Genomic DNA, 19,313 nt, shown 5'->3' with positions numbered 1-19,313 from the left:
TCTCCTGCCCCTCCCAATTTATCGATCCCCCCCTCAAATTTCTCGATTTTTTTTTTCCCCCCCCCCCAAATTTCTTTTTTTTTTTCCCCCCCACCCCCAATTTCTCGATCTCCCCCCCAATTTCTCGATCTCCCCCCAATTTCTCGATCTCCCCCCCCAATTTCTCGATCTCCCCCCCCAATTTCTCGATCTCCCCACCCCCCAATTTCTCGATCTCCCCACCCTCCCCCAATTTCTCCATCTCCCCCCCCCAATTTCTCCATCTCCCCCACCCATTTCTCCATCTCCCCCACCCATTTCTCCATCTCCTCCCCCCATTTCTCCATCTCCCCCCCATTTCTCCATCTCCCCATTTCTCCATCTCCCCCATTTCTCCATCTCCCCCCATTTCTCCATCTCCCCCCACCCCATTTCTCCATCTCCCCCCACCCCATTTCTCCATCTCCCCCACCCCATTTCTCCATCTCCCCCCCATTTCTCCATCTCCCCCACCCCATTTCTCCATCTCCCCCACCCCATTTCTCCATCTCCCCCACCCCATTTCTCCATCTCCCCCCCCATTTCTCCATCTCCCCCCCCATTTCTCCATCTCCCCCCCATTTCTCCATCTCCCCCCATTTCTCCATCTCCCCCCCATTTCTCCATCTCCCCCCCATTTCTCCATCTCCCCCCCCATTTCTCCATCTCCCCCCCATTTCTCCATCTCCCCCCCATTTCTCCATCTCCCCCCCATTTCTCCATCTCCCCCCATTTCTCCATCTCCCCCCATTTCTCCATCTCCCCCCCCATTTCTCCATCTCCCCCCATTTCTCCATCTCCCCCCCATTTCTCCATCTCCCCCCATTTCTCCATCTCCCCCCATTTCTCCATCTCCCCCCCATTTCTCCATCTCCCCCCCATTTCTCCATCTCCCCCCATTTCTCCATCTCCCCCCCATTTCTCCATCTCCCCCCATTTCTCCATCTCCCCCCCCATTTCTCCATCTCCCCCATTTCTCCATCTCCCCCCCCATTTCTCCATCTCCCCCCCATTTCTCCATCTCCCCCCCCATTTCTCCATCTCCCCCCCCATTTCTCCATCTCCCCCATTTCTCCATCTCCCCCCCCCATTTCTCCATCTCCCCCATTTCTCCATCTCCCCCATTTCTCCATCTCCCCCCATTTCTCCATCTCCCCCCCAATTTCTCGATCTCACCCCCGTTTCTCCCTCTCCTCCCCCCGTTTCTCCCTCTCCCCCCGTTTCTCCCTCTCCCCTCCCCCTTTCTCCCTCTCCCCCCCCACATTCTCCCTCCCCCCTCCCTTTCTCCTCCACCTCCCTTTCTCCCTCTCCCTCACCCCTTTCATAACAGTTAATAACAAAATGTACATTGTTGTGCACTGTTTTCTTTTGGTGCCCTGGGACTATTTTACCTCGCTAGTGCAACCCTTTCAATTCCCTTCTCAGAGGTGCCTGATGCAGAGCACTTGCTCGGCAAGCATTTTGTTCAGCAGTGTCGGCAATTCTAGTGTGGTCACCAGTATCTGTGTCACAACAGTGGGTGGAGACTGGATACTCGACACAATGGTGCTACGAAAACTTCATCCAGTTCCGGTCCTTGCGGCGTGCACGAGATGTGCGAGAGCAGCTGGAGGGTTTGTTGGAGCGTGTCGAGATCGCATTCATGACCAATCCGAATGATACAGTCGCCATTCGCAAAGTAAGAGTACAGCGGAAACGGAACAGGGATAAAGATTGTTGAGTCATTTTATAGAGTTAAAGTTCAATCTCAAAAATTTGGTTCTGAGTTAGGAAATTCATTCATTGATCACCCTCAAACATCTCGTATTTCCATTTGATTGCAGAATTTTAAGTAAATGTGGCAGATTCAGAACTGGGATGTTTTTGAGGAATTGCCCTTTGGTGTAATAACTATGAGAATGTTGTCATGTTGGGTAAATATTTGGCTGTGCATTATTAATGGGTATTAGAATGAGGTTCTTTCATCAATGTTATACTGTAGATTGGCAGAGCAAGGTTGAGGGTAATAGAAAGGGAAAACACTTGTATTGGGTGGTAAGGAAGCAAGCAGACAAATGAGCAAGTGGAAGAACGAATGGGAAAAGAGAGGACAGGAGATTATTATTATTATTATTATTATTATTATTATTATTATTATTATTATTATTATTATTATTATTACATTTTGTATACAATATCAAGGCTCGTTTAAGAGCTAACACACAGAACGGATAACAAAGGGAGCAGGAGACAAGAGGGGCAGGAGAGGGAAGCACCGAACAGTGGGGGACAGAGACATTAGGAGATCTGTGGAAGGGAAAGGGATGGGGTGGAGTACACAGGGTAAAGAAGAGGACACTGCAGGGACTTTCAGGAAGAAAAGCAGGGAATTTGAAGGAGATGGGTTTGGAGAGGATTAACGGAGGTAGAAAACATCATGGTTTTGGATGGGGGAAGATAAGAGATGGTGAACAGCTGTTTTGAAGACCTGGAGGGAAGTGGGATTGAAGAGAGTCTGGGAATTTGTTTAAGAGGTGGGAAAAAAGAGTGAAGGTGAGCAGTGATTCTTGATTTTGGTAGTTTCACCAGAAGGGGGTTGCTGGCGGACCTTGAGCGCCCTGTGGAAATATGGGGGAGACAGATTACAGAGCAGTGGGGGTGGCGGGGGGCGTGGGGGGAGAGTCCATAAAGGAGACAGTAGAAGACAGAAAGACCACCGACCTGCCTGTAGTGAGAGAGAGACCCAAAGACCCAGCCTCGTCACGGGAGATACTGATTATCATTAATGCCTTGGATTCCATTGTGTGAAGCCGAGAAAGGTGCGAGGTCGGAGCACGAGCCCAGAGGGGAGAGCAATTCGCCATCAGGCTGTGGATGAAAGCTTTGTATGTGGTCAGACCTTGGGTGTGCCAAGGAAGGGCTTTGCATGACGGAGGATGCCCAGTCGGTGACTGGCTTTGGAGGCTAGCTTGGAAATGTGGCTTTCCCAGGAAAAATTATGGCAGATGGTGAGACCCAGAAGCTTGAATGAAAGGACTTCAAGAGGATTTTTGAGAAAGTAGATTGATGGGGCGGGGGGGGGGGTTCTAAACGGTCCTTTCGGAGAGACATAGTGAGAGTGAGAGATTTGTCAGAATTGAAAGACATGTTCCAAGTGTTGGACCAGTTTGTGATTTTATCCAGATCTGCAAAGAGTGAAGAGGCTTCTGCTTGCCGATCTGAGGGATGACAGATGTTATGGCAGATGGTGAAGTCATCAGCAAAGACATAAAGAGGATTTTCCAGACAGTTGGAGAGATCATTGATGAAAACCAGAAAAAGCACAGGGCCCAGAACACTGCCTTGAGGAACTCCAGCCTGAACAGGAAGAGGGGATGAGTGAATTCCGTGAAGTGCCACACGTTGACTATGACAGGAGAGGAAGTCTGCGAGCCTTGAGTGGACATTGCCTTGCATACCATAGGAAGAGAGTTTCATGAGCAGTGGCGGGGTGCCAGACCGTGTCAAAAGCATGTGATATGTCTGGGGAGATGGCTCTGATCTCATGTCTGGCATTGAGGACCTCCATTCATTGTTGGGAAAGCAGAAGCAGCATGTCCAGTGTAGAGTGACGTAGTCTGAATCAAAATTGATGATCAGAAATCAAGCCATTGGAGAAGAGGAAGGATTTAATGTTGGAAGCAGTGATTGATTACATAACCTTGCTGATGCTTGGGAGGAGGCTGATTGGTCTGCAGTTGCAGGGATCTATTTCCCCACCTTTTTCATGCAGAGCGGTAATGTTTGCTGATTTCCAAGCAGATGGCGGATGACCTTGATCAAATGAGAGGGTGAGCAAGAGCAGAGGAGCAGGCTTTGAGGACACGTGGGCTGATGCCGTCTGGACCGGTTGCAGAATCTGAGTCTAGGTTTGAAAGCAAGCTCTCCACCTTATCAGGAGAAAAGGACACAGAGTCCAGGAACAGTTGGGTGTGACTGGGTAAGGTGGGTTCAGAAAGTGATGGGTTTGGGACACAACATTTAGAAGCAAACTCAGAGTTTAGGTATTCAGCCTTTTTGCGTGCAGTGTCATCTGTGCAGTCATTTGAGGTAAGGGAGAGGATGTTGGGAGAACAAACACCAAAAACAGACTTAACCAGGTGCCACCAGGATTTGGAGGAGGGAGACAGGTTTGAGAGTTCTGACTTGAGATTGGAAAGATGATGTTTCATGACTCTCCTGATGGAAGACGACGACGCACATGTTCTGAGCTTTGTGGAAGGAAATGAGATTGCCTTCTGTAGGATTTGCCTTTCACGAGGCAAAGGCAAGTGCTTTTTGGACAACTGCCTCCCTAAAAGCTTCAGCGTACTATGGGTGGGAGGAAGGGTAATACAACTGAAGAAGGGATGGGATAAATCTGTGCATGAGGGAGAGCAAATTTCTTTGAAAGAATTCCGAGGATGAGTTGATGTTTGAGAGAGTAGAAATGGGAGACCAGTCAAGAAGTTTGATGGCTGTTTGAAGACCCTGCCTGTCAGCCTGAGTGGAATGCCAGACTCCTCGGTGCTGAGGTGGTTCTCCAATAACGGCCAGAAAGATGATCACTTTAACAAGCATATGGTCAGATGAACTGATTGGAGTGGAAGAACAGCAACCATTTACTGGGAAATTTTTGAAAATCAGATCCAGAAGAGATGGAGTACCGTTGGCTGACAACCGGGTCGGGTAGTTGACAGATTGTCAGCCCCAATGAGCCGCAGAAATCCTTTGCTGAAGAGCCATGGCAGGTGAGGGAGGAACCCACACCCAGTCAAATGGCATGATGGTAATTGAGGTGGTTTCAGAGATACGGAGGTCGAAGCTAGAGTTTAAATGGGTGGATAGAAGTTGGTCCATGTTTTCAGCGAGCGAGATGTAAATGGAGTCATCACTGTTTGGTGCACGGTACAACATACTTTTTTTATATTTATTTATTTATTATTATGGATAAACACTGCAAAAAACACAAAGGATGCCCACTTGTACCATGAAAGCACAGAGTATCAAAAATACAAATGAGAGAATAATAACAATAAAATAACAAGGTGATAAAATCAAACACACAAAACAACATTTTCATAAGTGTACTGTATTCAACTTTAAGATATTTGTGTGCTCTGGAGCAGAAAGCCTTGATCCCAGATGTTGTTGGGTGGCCTGAAATAAGAGCGAGAGATGAACCTTCAGAGTTTAGGCTTTATTCCATTTGATTGGAGCCGCTTCTGTGGACACACCAGGAAATACAGGTTCAGCTAGGAGTACATAAGCAGAAACGTATACATGTGCAGTTAACCATTGCAGACTAATCCGCGTAAGCACGGAGTTCGATATAATCTCCATTCTCACCAGTCAATGAGCACCTTCAGTTAACGAGCATCAAGTGGACAGCCGATGTCAATAGCAATGCCCCGGGGACAATCCACTCGTGCCGCAGAGACCTCCCCTTATACGCGAGACGCACAACATGTGATCCCGCGTCATGTCCCTCGATTCACGTTAATTCACCACATTCTCCTCACCTTTAAAATGTAACTAGGGGCCCATCTTACACACCATGATTGCTTTAGCACTATAGGAGCATACATTTCAAGCAACGCGGACTAATTGATCTACAGAAGCATACATGCCAAGCAGTGATTATTTTGAGTTGTAGGAGCATGGAAATGAGCATCGATATATGATATAATGGGCATATAGGAGCATGAGCAGCGAGAATGCCGATAATCCCCTTTACAGATTGAGTCGTCGAGGGGCCTTATTCGTCGACCTCTCCGGGAGTAAACGGCAGTTTCACTTGAGGGAGACTCCCGATCCTCTTGGTGAGCCTCGACTTGTGCCGGGATGACTCCTCGATCGCTCTCGGGGGAACACGGCAGCCCCGTCGCCTGGCGGAGTTCCTGGGGGAAATGTCAGAAGGAGGAGAGCCAGGAGGTGGTGTACCGGCGGGAGGAGTACCGGCGGGAGCCAGATGGCGAACCGACACAGTGGTCTCCCTGCCATCCGGGAGCCTGACATGAGCATACTCTGGATTAGTGTCAATGAGTTCGACCCCCTCCACCAGCGGTTCATACTTGCTTTGTCGTACCGGGCGTTTCATGAACACTGTACCGGTGGGTCAGCCAGTTGGGCACCGTTTGACTGTCAACATAACGTCGTTGAGAGTAAACATACGTTCGTGAGGAGTGGCATTTGTGGACGTGCAGAGCAAAGAGCGTATGGAATTCATTGCGTCCAGGAAGAGCAACCTCCCATCGCTCGGGGCCCAGTCCTCTCGATTTCCAGCGCCAGAGTTATGGCTTTCCAAATAACTCCATTATACCTTTCCACCTGCCCGTTTCCCTGTGGGTTGTAACCCGTCGTTCGACTAGTTGCTATGCCGTGCTCTAATAGGAATTGTTTTAGCCCGGCCGACATGAAACACGGCCCTCTGTCTGAATGTATGTACGAAGGTCTCCCAAACATAGCGAAGACGTCAGAGAGACATTTTACGACAGTGCCCGAGGTCATATCCGAGCACGGAAACGTGAAAGGGAACCTTGAATATTCATCAACAACGGTGAATATGTATCTGTTGTCTGTCTCGGTGGGCAGGGGCCCTTTGAAGTCGATGTTTAGTCTCTCGAAGGGGGAAGTAGCCTTGATCAGTCTGCCAGATGCCGCGCCAAAGAATCTGGGTTTTAGTTCAGCACAAACAGGGCATGAAGCATTCATTTGTTTAATATCTTCAACAGAATAGGGAAGATTTTGTCTGCATTTACGAATGTGCCATCCTGGTTACCCCTGGGTGGCACAGAGACACATGGAGGTCTTGCAAAGCCTGACTGATTGTTGCCGAACTGTAGACCCGGGAGAAGGTATCTGCAGCAGGGTTTTCTTTCCCGGGCCGGTAAACAATGTCGTACCTGTAGCAGGCTAGGTCTATCCGCCATCTCATAATTTTTTCATTCTTAATTTTCCCGTTATTTTTCCCATCAAACATGAAAGCCACGGATCGTTGGTCCGTAACGAGCGTGAAGTGGTTTCCCAGTAAATAATGTCTCCATTTACGCAGCGCTTCGACGATGGCGTACGCCTCCTTCTCTATTGCCGAGTGTCTCTGCTCGCTTCTAGAGAGAGTTCTTGAGAAGAAAGTGCACCGGCCGCCCAGACTGATTAAGTGTTGCAGCTATGGCGTGATTTGAAGCGCCGGTCTCCACCACGAAGGGCACCGAGGCTGTCGATCGATAAGACCACGGACTTACTGATATCATCCTTGAGATCGTGGAAAGCTTTCACGACAGCGGCATCTGGTGGAAAGTTTTTGCAATGCACTAGGGGATATATTTTCTCGGAGTATTGCGTAAATCCATCTTGCATAGTAGCGAACATCCCGATCACCCGGCGCATTGTCTGCAAGTCCTGAGGTGGTGGAAGCTCACGGAGCGGGCGCACCGCTCAGGATCAGGCTTAATTGTGCCGTTGGCTATCGTGTAGCCGAGAAGGTCAATTGACCTTGCCGAGAATACGCATTTCTCGTAGTTGAGAGTCAGATTATATTTTCCAGCAATGCTCAAGAATCTGTCCAGATTCCTATCATGTTCCCTCTGATCCCTACCGCACACTGTGACATTATCCACGTAAACAAAAGTGTCTTCGAGGTTTTCATCTGAGATGATGTCGTCCATAACCCGTTGGAAGCAAGCTACTCCATTCGTGACACCGAATGGTATCCTTCTGAACTGGTAGAGGCGCCGCCCTGCCTGGAATGCAGTGTACGGTTTGTCTTCCTCTCGGATGGGAATTTGATGATAGGCGCTTCGCAAGTCGATGGTACTGAATACCTTATAATTGGCCACGCGTTCGACCATCTCATCTATGCGCGGCAGGGGGTAGGCGTCGAGTTGGGTGAAGCGATTGACCGTTTGGGAATAATCGACAACCATCCGTCTCTTATGGTTCTGACTGCTGGTCACTAACACCTGTGCGCGCCATGGCGAATCGCTCGGTCTCTATAATTCCCTCCTCCAGTAATCGCTGGTTTCTGAAGTGATGAAATTCATGTCAGCAGTGGTATATCGCCGCGATTTGATCGCTATCGGTTTGCAGACCGGCGACAAGTTAGCGAACAGCTGGGGGACGTCACCTCCGCGGTGGTCAGCGCATTTAAAATTAGACGAGGCTTGCTTCCTCCAAAGGGTATTTCGACGCTCGTGTGCTGCTTGAGGACATTATGACCCAGAATTACGTCTGCGCACAAATCACGAAGCACCAGCACCTTTACATCCCGATGCGTGTACCCTTTACGTCCAATTCAACATTGCAGTACCCTCGTACGCGGGATTGTAGTGAGGTGGCGGCCATGCATACCGTATTGTCAGTCGGGTGGATTACCCATTTCCTGCCCTTCACTAGCGAGCTGTTGACGAAACTTTCAGAGCTACCGGTATCAATCAGTGCCTCAGCCATATGCCCGCACCCGCACGTTGATGATAGCCTTGGATAGATTCCCCGGGAGGCTGCAGTCAATTTATTTTGCGAGTAGAGAGCCGCAGAAGTGGGTTTATTCCTTCTTAGAGTAGATTTACATACCCTGGCATAATGCCCTTTCTTGTCGCAATTCATGCATGTGGCATCTCTGGCTGACATTTTGACGAGGATGCCTTTTGTACCCACTAAAGAAGCATTTACCGACCGGAGCAGTTGCTGAGGAGTTTGACGAGGTCTGGGTATCCGGCTCCTCGGGTGTTTCTCCATCCCTCATGTCTGGCTGTGTCTGTGCCAGTGGGGTTCCTTGGGTTCCCATCGTAGCAGCGTTCATGAGCAGCATCGGTGTCCCAAATGACTCAGATTGCTGCTGAGCCGTATCCATCGCCGCCGAGCCTGATCGACTACCTTGTCAAGAGTGGGTTGCGCTTTCTCTAGTAAGCGTTGCCGTATGTGGGCTGATCTGAGTCCTTGGATGAATGCCTCCCGTGTCGCTTCCTTTCGGTGTTCCTCGGGCGCCACGGCCCGGAAGCTGCAGTCTTTTTCCCAGCTGATTCAGAGCTTGCAGGAACTGATCGATTGTCTCCCGGCTGCTTGCTTGCGTGTGCTGGAGAAGATGTCGTATGTATACCTCGTTTTTGGGCTTCACGTAGAGCGCCTGCAGTACGTCAATCGCTGCTTCGTAAGTGTCACACCCCGAGAAGAGCCTGTACACGCCGGGCGAGACATGATTCACGAGAGCGGCAAATTTGTCAGCTCCCTCCGCGATGATGGTCAGATAGTGTGAGAAGGAGCAGAACCAATGTGACCATTTCATTTCTGCGTCAGTCGTGTTTGGGTCTGCGTCGAACCTCTCTGGTTTGTAGATCTTGTCCATCTTTGGTTGAGAGAGCCGAGAAAATCAAATGGAATAAATTGAAATAAGAGCGAGAGATGAACCTTCAGAGTTTAGGCTTTATTCCATTTGATTGGAGCCGCTTCTGTGGACACACCAGGAAATACAGGTTCAGCTAGGAGTACATAAGCAGAAACGTATACATGTGCAGTTAACCATTGCAGACTAATCCGCGTAAGCACGGAGTTCGATATAATCTCCATTCTCACCAGTCAATGAGCACCTTCAGTTAACGAGCATCAAGTGGACAGCCGATGTCAATAGCAATGCCCCGGGGACAATCCACTCGTGCCGCAGAGACCTCCCCTTATACGCGAGACGCACAACATGTGATCCCGCGTCATGTCCCTCGATTCACGTTAATTCACCACATGGCCTACAGTGACATCTGGTAAACTATTCCACACTGATATTATTGTGGGCATAGAGGAGCGGTCATTCTGAACAAGTGACTAGTGACCAGTCTCCGTTTTTCCAGTTAGACACTACACAGCATAACTTCCAAAGAAAGCACTTGCTCTGGTGCACCTTGATGGGATCCATGATCGAGGTAGCATGGTCTTCAGAAGTGCTGAAACTTCATTGTGCATTCTGTACATCAGACCCAGACCTGATACAGTTCTCCTGAGTGTTAGGGGATTGATATTCAATTCCTGTGGAGGGGCCTTGATTATACCGACAGCACGACGTTACACATCGTCCAGCTTTTTAAGATACATGGCACTTGCAGACATCCATAGGAGGGGAGCATATCGTTGTGCTCCGGACATGAACTTTGTACACTTGGACCCAGCCAAGCAGATCGAAGTATGGAGCAATACTTGGGAAGGGCACTCACTCTTTGTCCAGCTCTAACAGCTAATTATTCTAACTATAGTTCTAACTAGCATTTTTTTCCTGGGGATCAGCATAAAGGGCTAGCCAAGATAAAATGTTGTCGATCAGGTCATTTACGTAAAACAGAAACAAAGAAGGCCCAAACACAGAGCTCTTTGGAACACCTGCATTAATGTTATGTGTGGCAGAAAATTAACCCTCATGCCACAGAAATTTGGTGATCTGTGAGAGTCTGACATTATTGCAAGCAAGGGCCCAGGGATACCATACAACTTTAGCTTTTGAATGAAACCCTTATGCTAAACTTTATCAAAAGCCTGAAAGATGTCAAGGGCTTCAAATCTGGCCTCGCAACATGGTCTAGTTCACGTGTTCAGTTGTGAGGGAAAGAACATCACCAGTAGATGGGAAATTATGGAATCCATACCCAACATCAGTTAGTAGATTGTGGTCTTCCAGGAAGGTCGTGAGCTACTGGTTGATAAGGCATTCAATTACTTTGCTTTTAATGGGAAGAAGGCTGATTGGCATACTGTAGGATGAAACAGATCTCTCCACAGAGCCTTTAAATGCAGATATCAGCCAACTTCCAGCAAAAAAAAAAAGTTCCTGAAGCCAACTTCCAGCAAAATGGGAAAACCGACTTTGAAAGAGCTGGAAGCATACATTAGCTGCAATTTGATGAGGTGGAAAAGATTTAAGCTGAAGTGGAAAAGATTTTTCATTCTGACAGCCAGGGCATGACTCTATGCAGCAGTTTTCCCTTGCCAATAATCTACCAGAACTTGGGTTGAAAGTTCTCTTCCAGAAATCCTGTCTTTATTGTGTCACGGTGTAGTTAAAGGGACGAGACCCTCAGCAGGTTAAAAACGTACGTGCTTGGGTCTGGAATCGCGCTCAGAGCTTTAATTTCAGATCATGAGGGCTCAGGATGCCGGATGCTGAAATGCTGTTTGTGGACAAAGGTCGGTTCTCTGTTCAGATCTGAAAGAATTTGGCATCTGTCATCCTTCTGACCATTTTACAAGGGAAAGTGAAAAATGACTTTATGCAAGAGAAACTGGGTCTATTGCATTTTACCAAGGCGAACTACTCCACAAATAACTCGCACAGAGATTTTGCATTGCCATTCTGCACATGTTGGCTGCACAAGATCCTGAAATATTGGGATTTTAGCTAAATTTCACTGGCAGCAAATCGGCACCAAAACTACTTTTACTTGTACTATCAGAGCTGAAAATTACATCTCTGCTTTAAGGAGTCGGGAGGCTGATCCTCAGGCGTGAGGGTGAGGGGAATGATAATCTGCCTTTGCTTTCAGCCTAACGTTGTACAGGTAATAAGTGCCTATTGTTAAATGGTGAAAAATGTTTGAATAGTTTTCTCCACACTGTGCTGTTTTGTGAATTAGACTTTCCACAACTCCCACTGGACTCGAGGTGTGTAAGCAGAGGAAAAAACAGAAAAAAAAAGATACATTCCAAGAATGTGTTGTCGATTTGAAGGTTGGAGGTGTTTATTCTCTTTGTTTTTATTCCCACTCTTAATAAATAAAACGGAGGGGGGGGGTTATTGTAATCGGCTCCATCTGTCTGTACCTCTCTAAGTCAAACTATCTCCTAAACAATTGTGCAGAAATTCACCAAACTTGGTAGTTATGATCACCACATGACAAGAAGATGCGAGAGCAGTATTATTTCTGCCCCCGCCCCCCCCCCCAAACGTCCAGAGGGTTAAATACCCCCAAAAATGCAGTTATGGACACATTTTTAAATGAAACTTTGTATATGCAATCAACATTGGGGGATGCATGAAATGTGTAACTTTTTTGATTTGATCCGTGATTCATGCTTCAGTGGGGACTTGTTGTCAAAAGGGTCAACACGGAAAAAATAAATTTTATTCCACATCTCATATTGGGTCTTTCCCGGTGGAACCTTCTATCATCTTTCAACTTTGCTTTAGGTGGGAAATGTGGGGATTTGTGATTGTGAACCATCTATTTCGCTCGAGTTAGATTTTGGCGAAGATCCGGATCCGGATACAGTACTATGATTTTAAAGCGATTCTTCACCGTTGAGATGTTGGGTGAAAAACGATCTATAGAATATCTCAAAAGGTAACGGGTGGATTGTCTCCTCTGTTCAGCCTACCAGGGGTATACACTCTACCAAGTGCCATTCTCGTTTGTCCGTTTTAGCCTGTATAGCAGGAGACGGGGGTTTTCGAAATGTGTGTGCGAACATGCGTCATAACTTTATCAGTTGAGCTCTTGTCATCAAATTTTCAGCAAAGCTTTATGATGAGAAAATGGAGAAGAAATTAATAATTTGGTCAAAAGGTCAAGTCGACGTCACATAAAATCTTCAATTTTCATCCAATTGACCTGAAATTTTAAGAATTTGCAGATTGAGTCACTGAATTGGTTCACCAATCAAAAGCTCGATGCCTATTTTTTGTTTGTTTGTTTGTTTGTTTTTTTACATCAAAATATCAAAAGTCAAGGTTGCATAAAATCGTGAATTTTCATCCGATTGACTTGAAATTTGAGCAGTTTGCATTTTGGGTCACTGAAGCCCATTGCTTTTGAGGTGAAAAGGTCAAGGTCACCTAAAATCAATTTTTAAAATTATTTTATTTTAGCTGTTTTCCTCATGTTTCGCATGTGGCAGAAATAGTACGAATACAAAGCAGACGCAGACAAACCTTGCATTTTCAGATGCTTTCTTGGTTTTATTTTGTATAAATGTTTCGACTTCCTCTCTCTCTCTGCGGTGCTCTTATTCTTCTTAAACAATTCAGTTATTTTAGACCTTTCTTTCATCCCATGTGAAAATTCCATCTGTTACAACATTACAACGTAATTTGTTAAAATGTTATAACTTCCTTCCTTCATTCTCTCAATTCTTCTGAACTCTAACCATCCTCCAATGTATTTAAACGAATCTCTGACCGATCAATTGAAAAAATAAAAACCCATTTTGCAATGCTTGTTCATGTTCCATTCGTAATTTCTTTCCAACTTTAGTGCAAATTTATCCCACCTCCTTAAATCTACCTCCTCACTCTCCCCTGTTATACCCATCCTTACTCCTCCCATCTTGCCCCCAATCCTACCTCCTCTCTTTGCTCCTCTCCATTGCCCTCTGCTTTAATAACAACTCCCCCTCTGGTGTCCGAAACTATATGGTTTTCAAACATTCGTGGGCCCGTTACAGCCAAACAAGTATCGCATTCTCTCATTCAGTGCACTTCACAATATCTCAAACTTGCTTTCTCTTTCCTCTCATTACACCTCCCCCTCTTCCCACCCCCAAATCTTGTTCCTCCCCCCCCCCACTCACAGCTTTACCATACCTCAACCTAGTCTCATCCTTCCTCTCTCCCTACCCCTCCCTTCTCCCTCCTCCCCCATGACCGTGTCTGCTGTCATCGTCAGCCACCACCTCCCTCCTCCCTTTTCTCTCTCTCCCCCCCCACCCTTCTCAAAAGCTCACCCTGATCCTTCCCTCAATTCCCCCTCGCCCCTCCCCTTCAAATCTCCCTCCTCTCTCCCCCTTCTCAAAGTTGCCCCCCACATATCCACAAAGTTGCCTCATTCCCCTTCCCTCGCTCTTTTCTAACTCATTACTACACCTCCAATCTCCTACTTCCCTTTGCCCCCTCCCTTATTACTCCCCCACTGCGACTCATCCCTTCACCACCTCGCACTTTGTCCTCCCCATCCGACCCTCCCTCGAGCTCTTCTGAAATCTCCTACACACTGTCAACAATTATCCCTACCTCCACTTCTCCTCCCTTGTCCTACCCTCCCCTCCCCTGCCCCCTCAAAGCCTCCTTCCCTCCCTCTTCATTAACAGTTTGGACCTCAAACATCTGAGTCCTTCGCTCTAACCTGACTGATCTCGCCATTAAGGTTGCCACTGACAAACCAAACATAATCTGCTTAACATAAACTTTCCTCCTTCAAGATGTCTCTGATTCCTTAGTATCTCTCCCTGGTTAAGGGCCCTGTCACACCTTGACGTTTTAGCCAGCGTATGGCAAGGTCTCAAAATGTATGTAAAACGCTGGCGTATGCTGAACTATTGATGATTTTTTTTTAAGTTTTGGGCATATAATACCATGTTGGACGTATGCATAATGTATTAGTAACGTACACAGAACGTTTTAATCACATATAGATAACTTATACCAACGAGAGCCTGGTGTTGGCGCAGTGGTTAGGGCAGTGGCTTGGGATCCAAGAGGTCCTGAGTTCAAGCCCCGTTGGGCCACTGAATTAATACACCAGGGGGTTGACTCAGCCTGTCATCCTTCCGAGGTCGGTGAAGTGAGTACCAGTGTACTGGGCCGGTGTATACCCCGGTTAAAATAGGTGTACCATATCCCTGTGTCGTAAGAGGTGACCAGGGTTGCGTCAGGAAGGGCATCAAGCGTAAAACATGTGCCAAATCACTATGCGGATCATACGGATGATCCGCTGTGGCGACCCCTAACGGGAGTAGCCGAAAGAAGAAGAAGAGGAGGAGATAACTTATACCAACGAATGCTTAGCGTGTTGTCAGCGTTCACAACATATGCCCAACGATAGTCTAACTTATGCATAGCGTGCGGCAGCGTATCGCCGACGATCACGTGGCGTAGGCTATTCATAGGCTGCGGCTCGACGATTCAAATCATAACCGCACTAGACATCAAAGTGTGAAGCCGCTGTCACACCTTGATGTTTTAGCCAGCGTATGCCGACGTATGAAAAATTTGCCGAACCAAGCTGGCACACGTCGAATACATTATGGGTAAGTTTTGTATATGTTAAGAGCACGCTGGCATACGTCGTAATTTTCTGGCGTACGTCTTCATATGCTGAGAAATTTTCAGCCTGTTGAAAATTTCTCGACGTATGACGCACGTTCCGCATACGCTGGCATAAGTTGTAGGCACGCTACGCGATCGTTGACACACATTGACACACGTTACTTGTACGTTACTCATAAGTCAAAACATGTCGAGGTAATGGTTAGCGTCAGTGTTCCAGACTCCCTGTTTTTTTTGTTTTTGTTTTTGTTTTTCTTCGGTATGACGGTGATGTTGACACTTTGATTTCTAGTGCGGTTATGATTTAAATCATTGAGCGGCAGCCTATTAATTATATTATATTATAACCGCACTAGAAATCGAAGTGTCAACATCACCGTCATACCAAAGAAAAAAAAACAAAAAAAAACAAACCAGGGAGTCTGGAACACTGACGCTAACCATTACCTTGACGTGTCTCGACTTATGAGTAACTTACAAGTAACGTGTGTGGACGTGTGTCAACGATCGCGTAACATGCCTACAACACGTTACTCATAGGTTAGAAATAAGTTTCGGGTACACTAAACATTACCTCGACGTGTTTCGACTTATGACTAACTTACAAGTAACGTGTGTCGACGTGTGTCAGCGATCGCGTAACTTGCCGACAACTTATGGCCAACATTATGCGGAACATGCGAGTCGTACGCTGGCATACGTCGAAAAATTTCAAGCATGGAAAATTTGTCTAACACCTCGGCGTACTACGACGTATGCCAGCGTACTACGAAAAAAAGCCAGCGTACTACGACGTATGCCAGCATGCTCTTAACGTATACAAACTTACCCATAACGTATTCGACGTGTGCCAGCGTTTTAGCCAAATTTTGCATACGTCAGGCATACGCTGGCTAAATAGTCAAGGTGTGACAGGGCCTTTACTCCCTCCTCCAGAATAATAGACCTGGACCTCGTCCTGGTGGTGGAATTGCTCTCTTTATCAAAAACTCTATCCCTCACTCTCCATGCACTGCCCTCACTCCTCTACATATCCAGGAATACTTCTGGCTCCGGCTTCCCCTCCGCTCGCACCTCATGTTTATGTGTGTTGTACCATCCACCAAACATTGTTGACTCCATTTATATCTCGCTCACCGAAAACATGGACCAACGTCTATCCACTCATCCAAACTCTCTCTTCCTCAAATGTGGTGACTTAAATTTCCATCATGCCAGTTGGCTGGGTTTGGGTACGCCTCTCACCTGCCATGGCACTTCAGCAAAGGATTTCTTCGACTCATTGGGATTGACACAATCTGTCAACTTCCCTACCCCGTTCTCAGCCAATGGTACTCCATCTCTTCTGGATTTGATTTTCACCAATTTCCCAGAAAATGTCTGCTGTTCTTCTTTTGCTCCAATCAGTTCATCTGACCATATGCTTGTTAAAGTGGTCATCTCTTTGGCCATTATGAGAGAACCACCTCGGCACCGACGAGTCTGGCATTTCACTCAGGCCGACTAACGAGGACTTCAAGCAGCCATCGAACTTCTAGACTGGTCTCCCATTTCTACTTTCTCCAACATCAACTTGTCCTGGTAATTCTTTCAAAGAAATTTACACTCTCTCATGCACAGATTTATCCCATCTCGTCTTCAGTTGTCCGACCCTTCCTCCCACCCATAGTACACTGAAGCTTGTGGTAAGGCAGTTGTCCTCAAACAACTTGCCTTTGCCTCATGGAAGGCAAATTCTACTGAAGGCAATCTCATTTCCTTCCACAAAGCTCAGAACACGTGTGTGTCTACCATCAGGAGAGCCAGGAAACCACATCTTTCCAATATCAAGTCTGAACTCTCAAACCTTTCTCCCTCTTCCAAATCCTGGTGGCATCTGGTTAAGTCTGTTTCTAGTGTATGTTCCCCTCCGTCCCTTCCCTCACCTCAAATGGCTGCACAGCTGACACTGAACATGAAAAGGCTGAATGCCTAAACTCTGTTTGTTTATAAATCCTGTGTCCCAAACCCATCGCTTTCTGTACCCACCTTACCCAGTTACACCCAGCTGTCCCTGAGCGCTGTGTCCTTTTCTTTTGATAAGGTGGAGAGCTTGCTGTCAAACCTTGACTCAGATTCTGCAACCGGTCCAGACGGCATTAGCCCACATTTCCTAAAAACCTGCTTCGCTGCTCTTGCTCACCCTCTCTCTGTTCTATTCACCCTCTCATTTTCTCAAGGTCATCCGCCTTCTGCTTGGAAATCATTTAACATTGCTGCTTTGCATAAAACGATGCTAAAACTGATCCCTGCAATTTCAGACCATTCAGCCTGCACCCAATCATCAGCAACATCATGGAATCAATCATCACTTCCAACATCAAATCCTTCCTCTTCTCCAATGGCTTGATTTCCTATCATCAATTTGGATTCAGACCAGGTCCCTCTACCCTGGGCATGCTTCTGCTGGATGGAGGTCCTCAATGCCAAACATGAGATCAGAGGCATCCCGTTAGACATATCACATGCTTTCGATTATGGCCTGGCAACCAGCCCTCCTCACCAAACTCTCTTCCTATGGTATCCAAGGCCATCTCCACTCGTGGCTCACAGACGTCCTCTCGTGTCGCAGTCAACGTGTGGCCCTAAATGGAATTCGCTCATTCCCTCTTCCTGTCCAGGCTGTAGTTCCTCAAGGCATTGTTCTGGGCCCTGTTCTTTTTCTGGTTTTCATCAATGATCTCTCCGACTCTGGACAATCCTGTTTATCTCTTTGTTAATGACTCCACACTCTGCCATACCATCTGTCTTTCTTCAGATCAGCAAGCAGCAGCCTCTTCACTCTCTGCAGATCTGGATAAAATCACAAGCTGGTCCAACATTTGGAACATGCCTTTCGATCCTGACAAATCTCACACTCTCACGATGGTTCTCTGAATGGTCCGGATGAAAAATCCGCCCTCCCTCCCCCCCCACCCAATCTACCTTCTAAACAATTCTCTTGAAGTCCTTTCATTCAAGCTTTTGGGTCTCACGATCTACCATGATCTCACCTGGGAAAGCCACATTTCCAAGTTGGCCTCCAAAGCCAGTCGCCGACTGGGAATCCTCCACCGTGCAAAGTCCTTCCTCAGTCCACCTGAGCTCCTAACCACACACAAAGCTTTCTTCGGCAACCTGATGGAGTACTGCTCTCCTGTCTGGGCTGGTGGTCCCGCCTCACACCTTTCTCGACTTCACGTTGTGGAAAGCAAGGCATTTGCGATCATTGGTATCTCCCACAATGAAGCTGAGTCTTTGGGTCTCTCACTCTCTCAACGCAGACATGTCGGGTGGTCTTTGTCTCCGCCCCCCCCTCCTCTCTGTCTGTGATCTATCCCCCCATATTCAGCAGGGCACTCAAGGTCCACCAGCAACCCCCTTCTGGTGAAACTATCAAAATCAAGAATCACTGCTCACCTCCATTCTTTCATTCCTCTTTTTTTTTTTCCCCCACCTTTGGAACAAACTCCCACACTCTCTTCAATCCCTCTTCCCTCCAGGTCTTTAAAATAGCTGTTCACCACCATCTCTTATCTTCCCTCATCCATAGCCATGATCTTTTCTACCCCTGTTAATCCACCCCAAACCCACCTCCTTCAAATCCCCTGCTTTCCTTCCTGAAAGTCCCTGTAATGTCCATCTTGTATACCCCGTGTTCCCTACCCACATCCGTCTCTCTTCCACAGATCTCCTAATGTCTCTGTTCCCCACTGTTTTGCGCTTCCCTCGACCGACCCTCTTGACTCCTGCTCCCTTTGTTATACATTCTGTATATTAGCTCTTATACGAGCCTTGATATTGTATACAAAAAAATGAAGACATTTTCCACGTTTTTCATCAACTTCCTTTGGCATGCTTGATGTTGGATGCTCAATGTGCACCTTACTTTTTATCATTGATGAGGACGGCTTAAAGCTCATGCTAAACCAACACTCGAGCAATCTTTCGATTTCGACATGACACCTATGTGGAAATATATTTAATGAGATATCTGAACATGCATGTGTTTTGGCCATGTGCGACTTTGCGATGTGAAATGGATGAATAAAATGAACCAATTAATCGCAAGCTGCTACTTTCCCATGAGCTTGTCCTTCGTTCCAAAACAACCCCATAAAGTTCTGTATTTGCCAAGCTAACCCTGCATTTTATGGGATTTAAAGAGATAAAAACAAATCGATCTAAGTTGGCACAGGATTTTGTGAGCTGGAGGGAGGAATGTCACATGCTGCGCTCCAAAAAAATTGAAAGAGAATAATAA

General features: G+C 46.9%; 1 protein-coding gene across 4 annotated transcripts in view; it reads left to right on the top strand.

Annotated features, from left to right (window-relative positions):
- Positions 1 to 19,313, top strand: part of DHX16 (DEAH-box helicase 16) — a 119,620-nt gene that overhangs the window by 91,297 nt on the left and 9,010 nt on the right. For 3 of the 4 annotated variants that reach the window (XM_085854531.1, XM_085854532.1, XM_085854533.1), the window contains exon 19: positions 1,535 to 1,696. The exons of the other annotated variant lie outside the window; for it this stretch is intronic. In XM_085854531.1, the coding sequence (XP_085710657.1) occupies positions 1,535 to 1,696 (162 nt within the window). The remainder of the gene's footprint in view (positions 1 to 1,534; positions 1,697 to 19,313) is intronic. 4 annotated transcript variants of the gene reach the window in all.

The sequence above is a fragment of the Eptatretus burgeri genome, chromosome 14, assembly GCF_056783735.1.
Source record: "Eptatretus burgeri isolate ZD-2024b chromosome 14, Ebu_testis_v1, whole genome shotgun sequence".
Lineage (NCBI taxonomy): Eukaryota > Metazoa > Chordata > Myxini > Myxiniformes > Myxinidae > Eptatretus > Eptatretus burgeri.
This window is presented reverse-complemented; position numbering and strand designations above follow the sequence as displayed.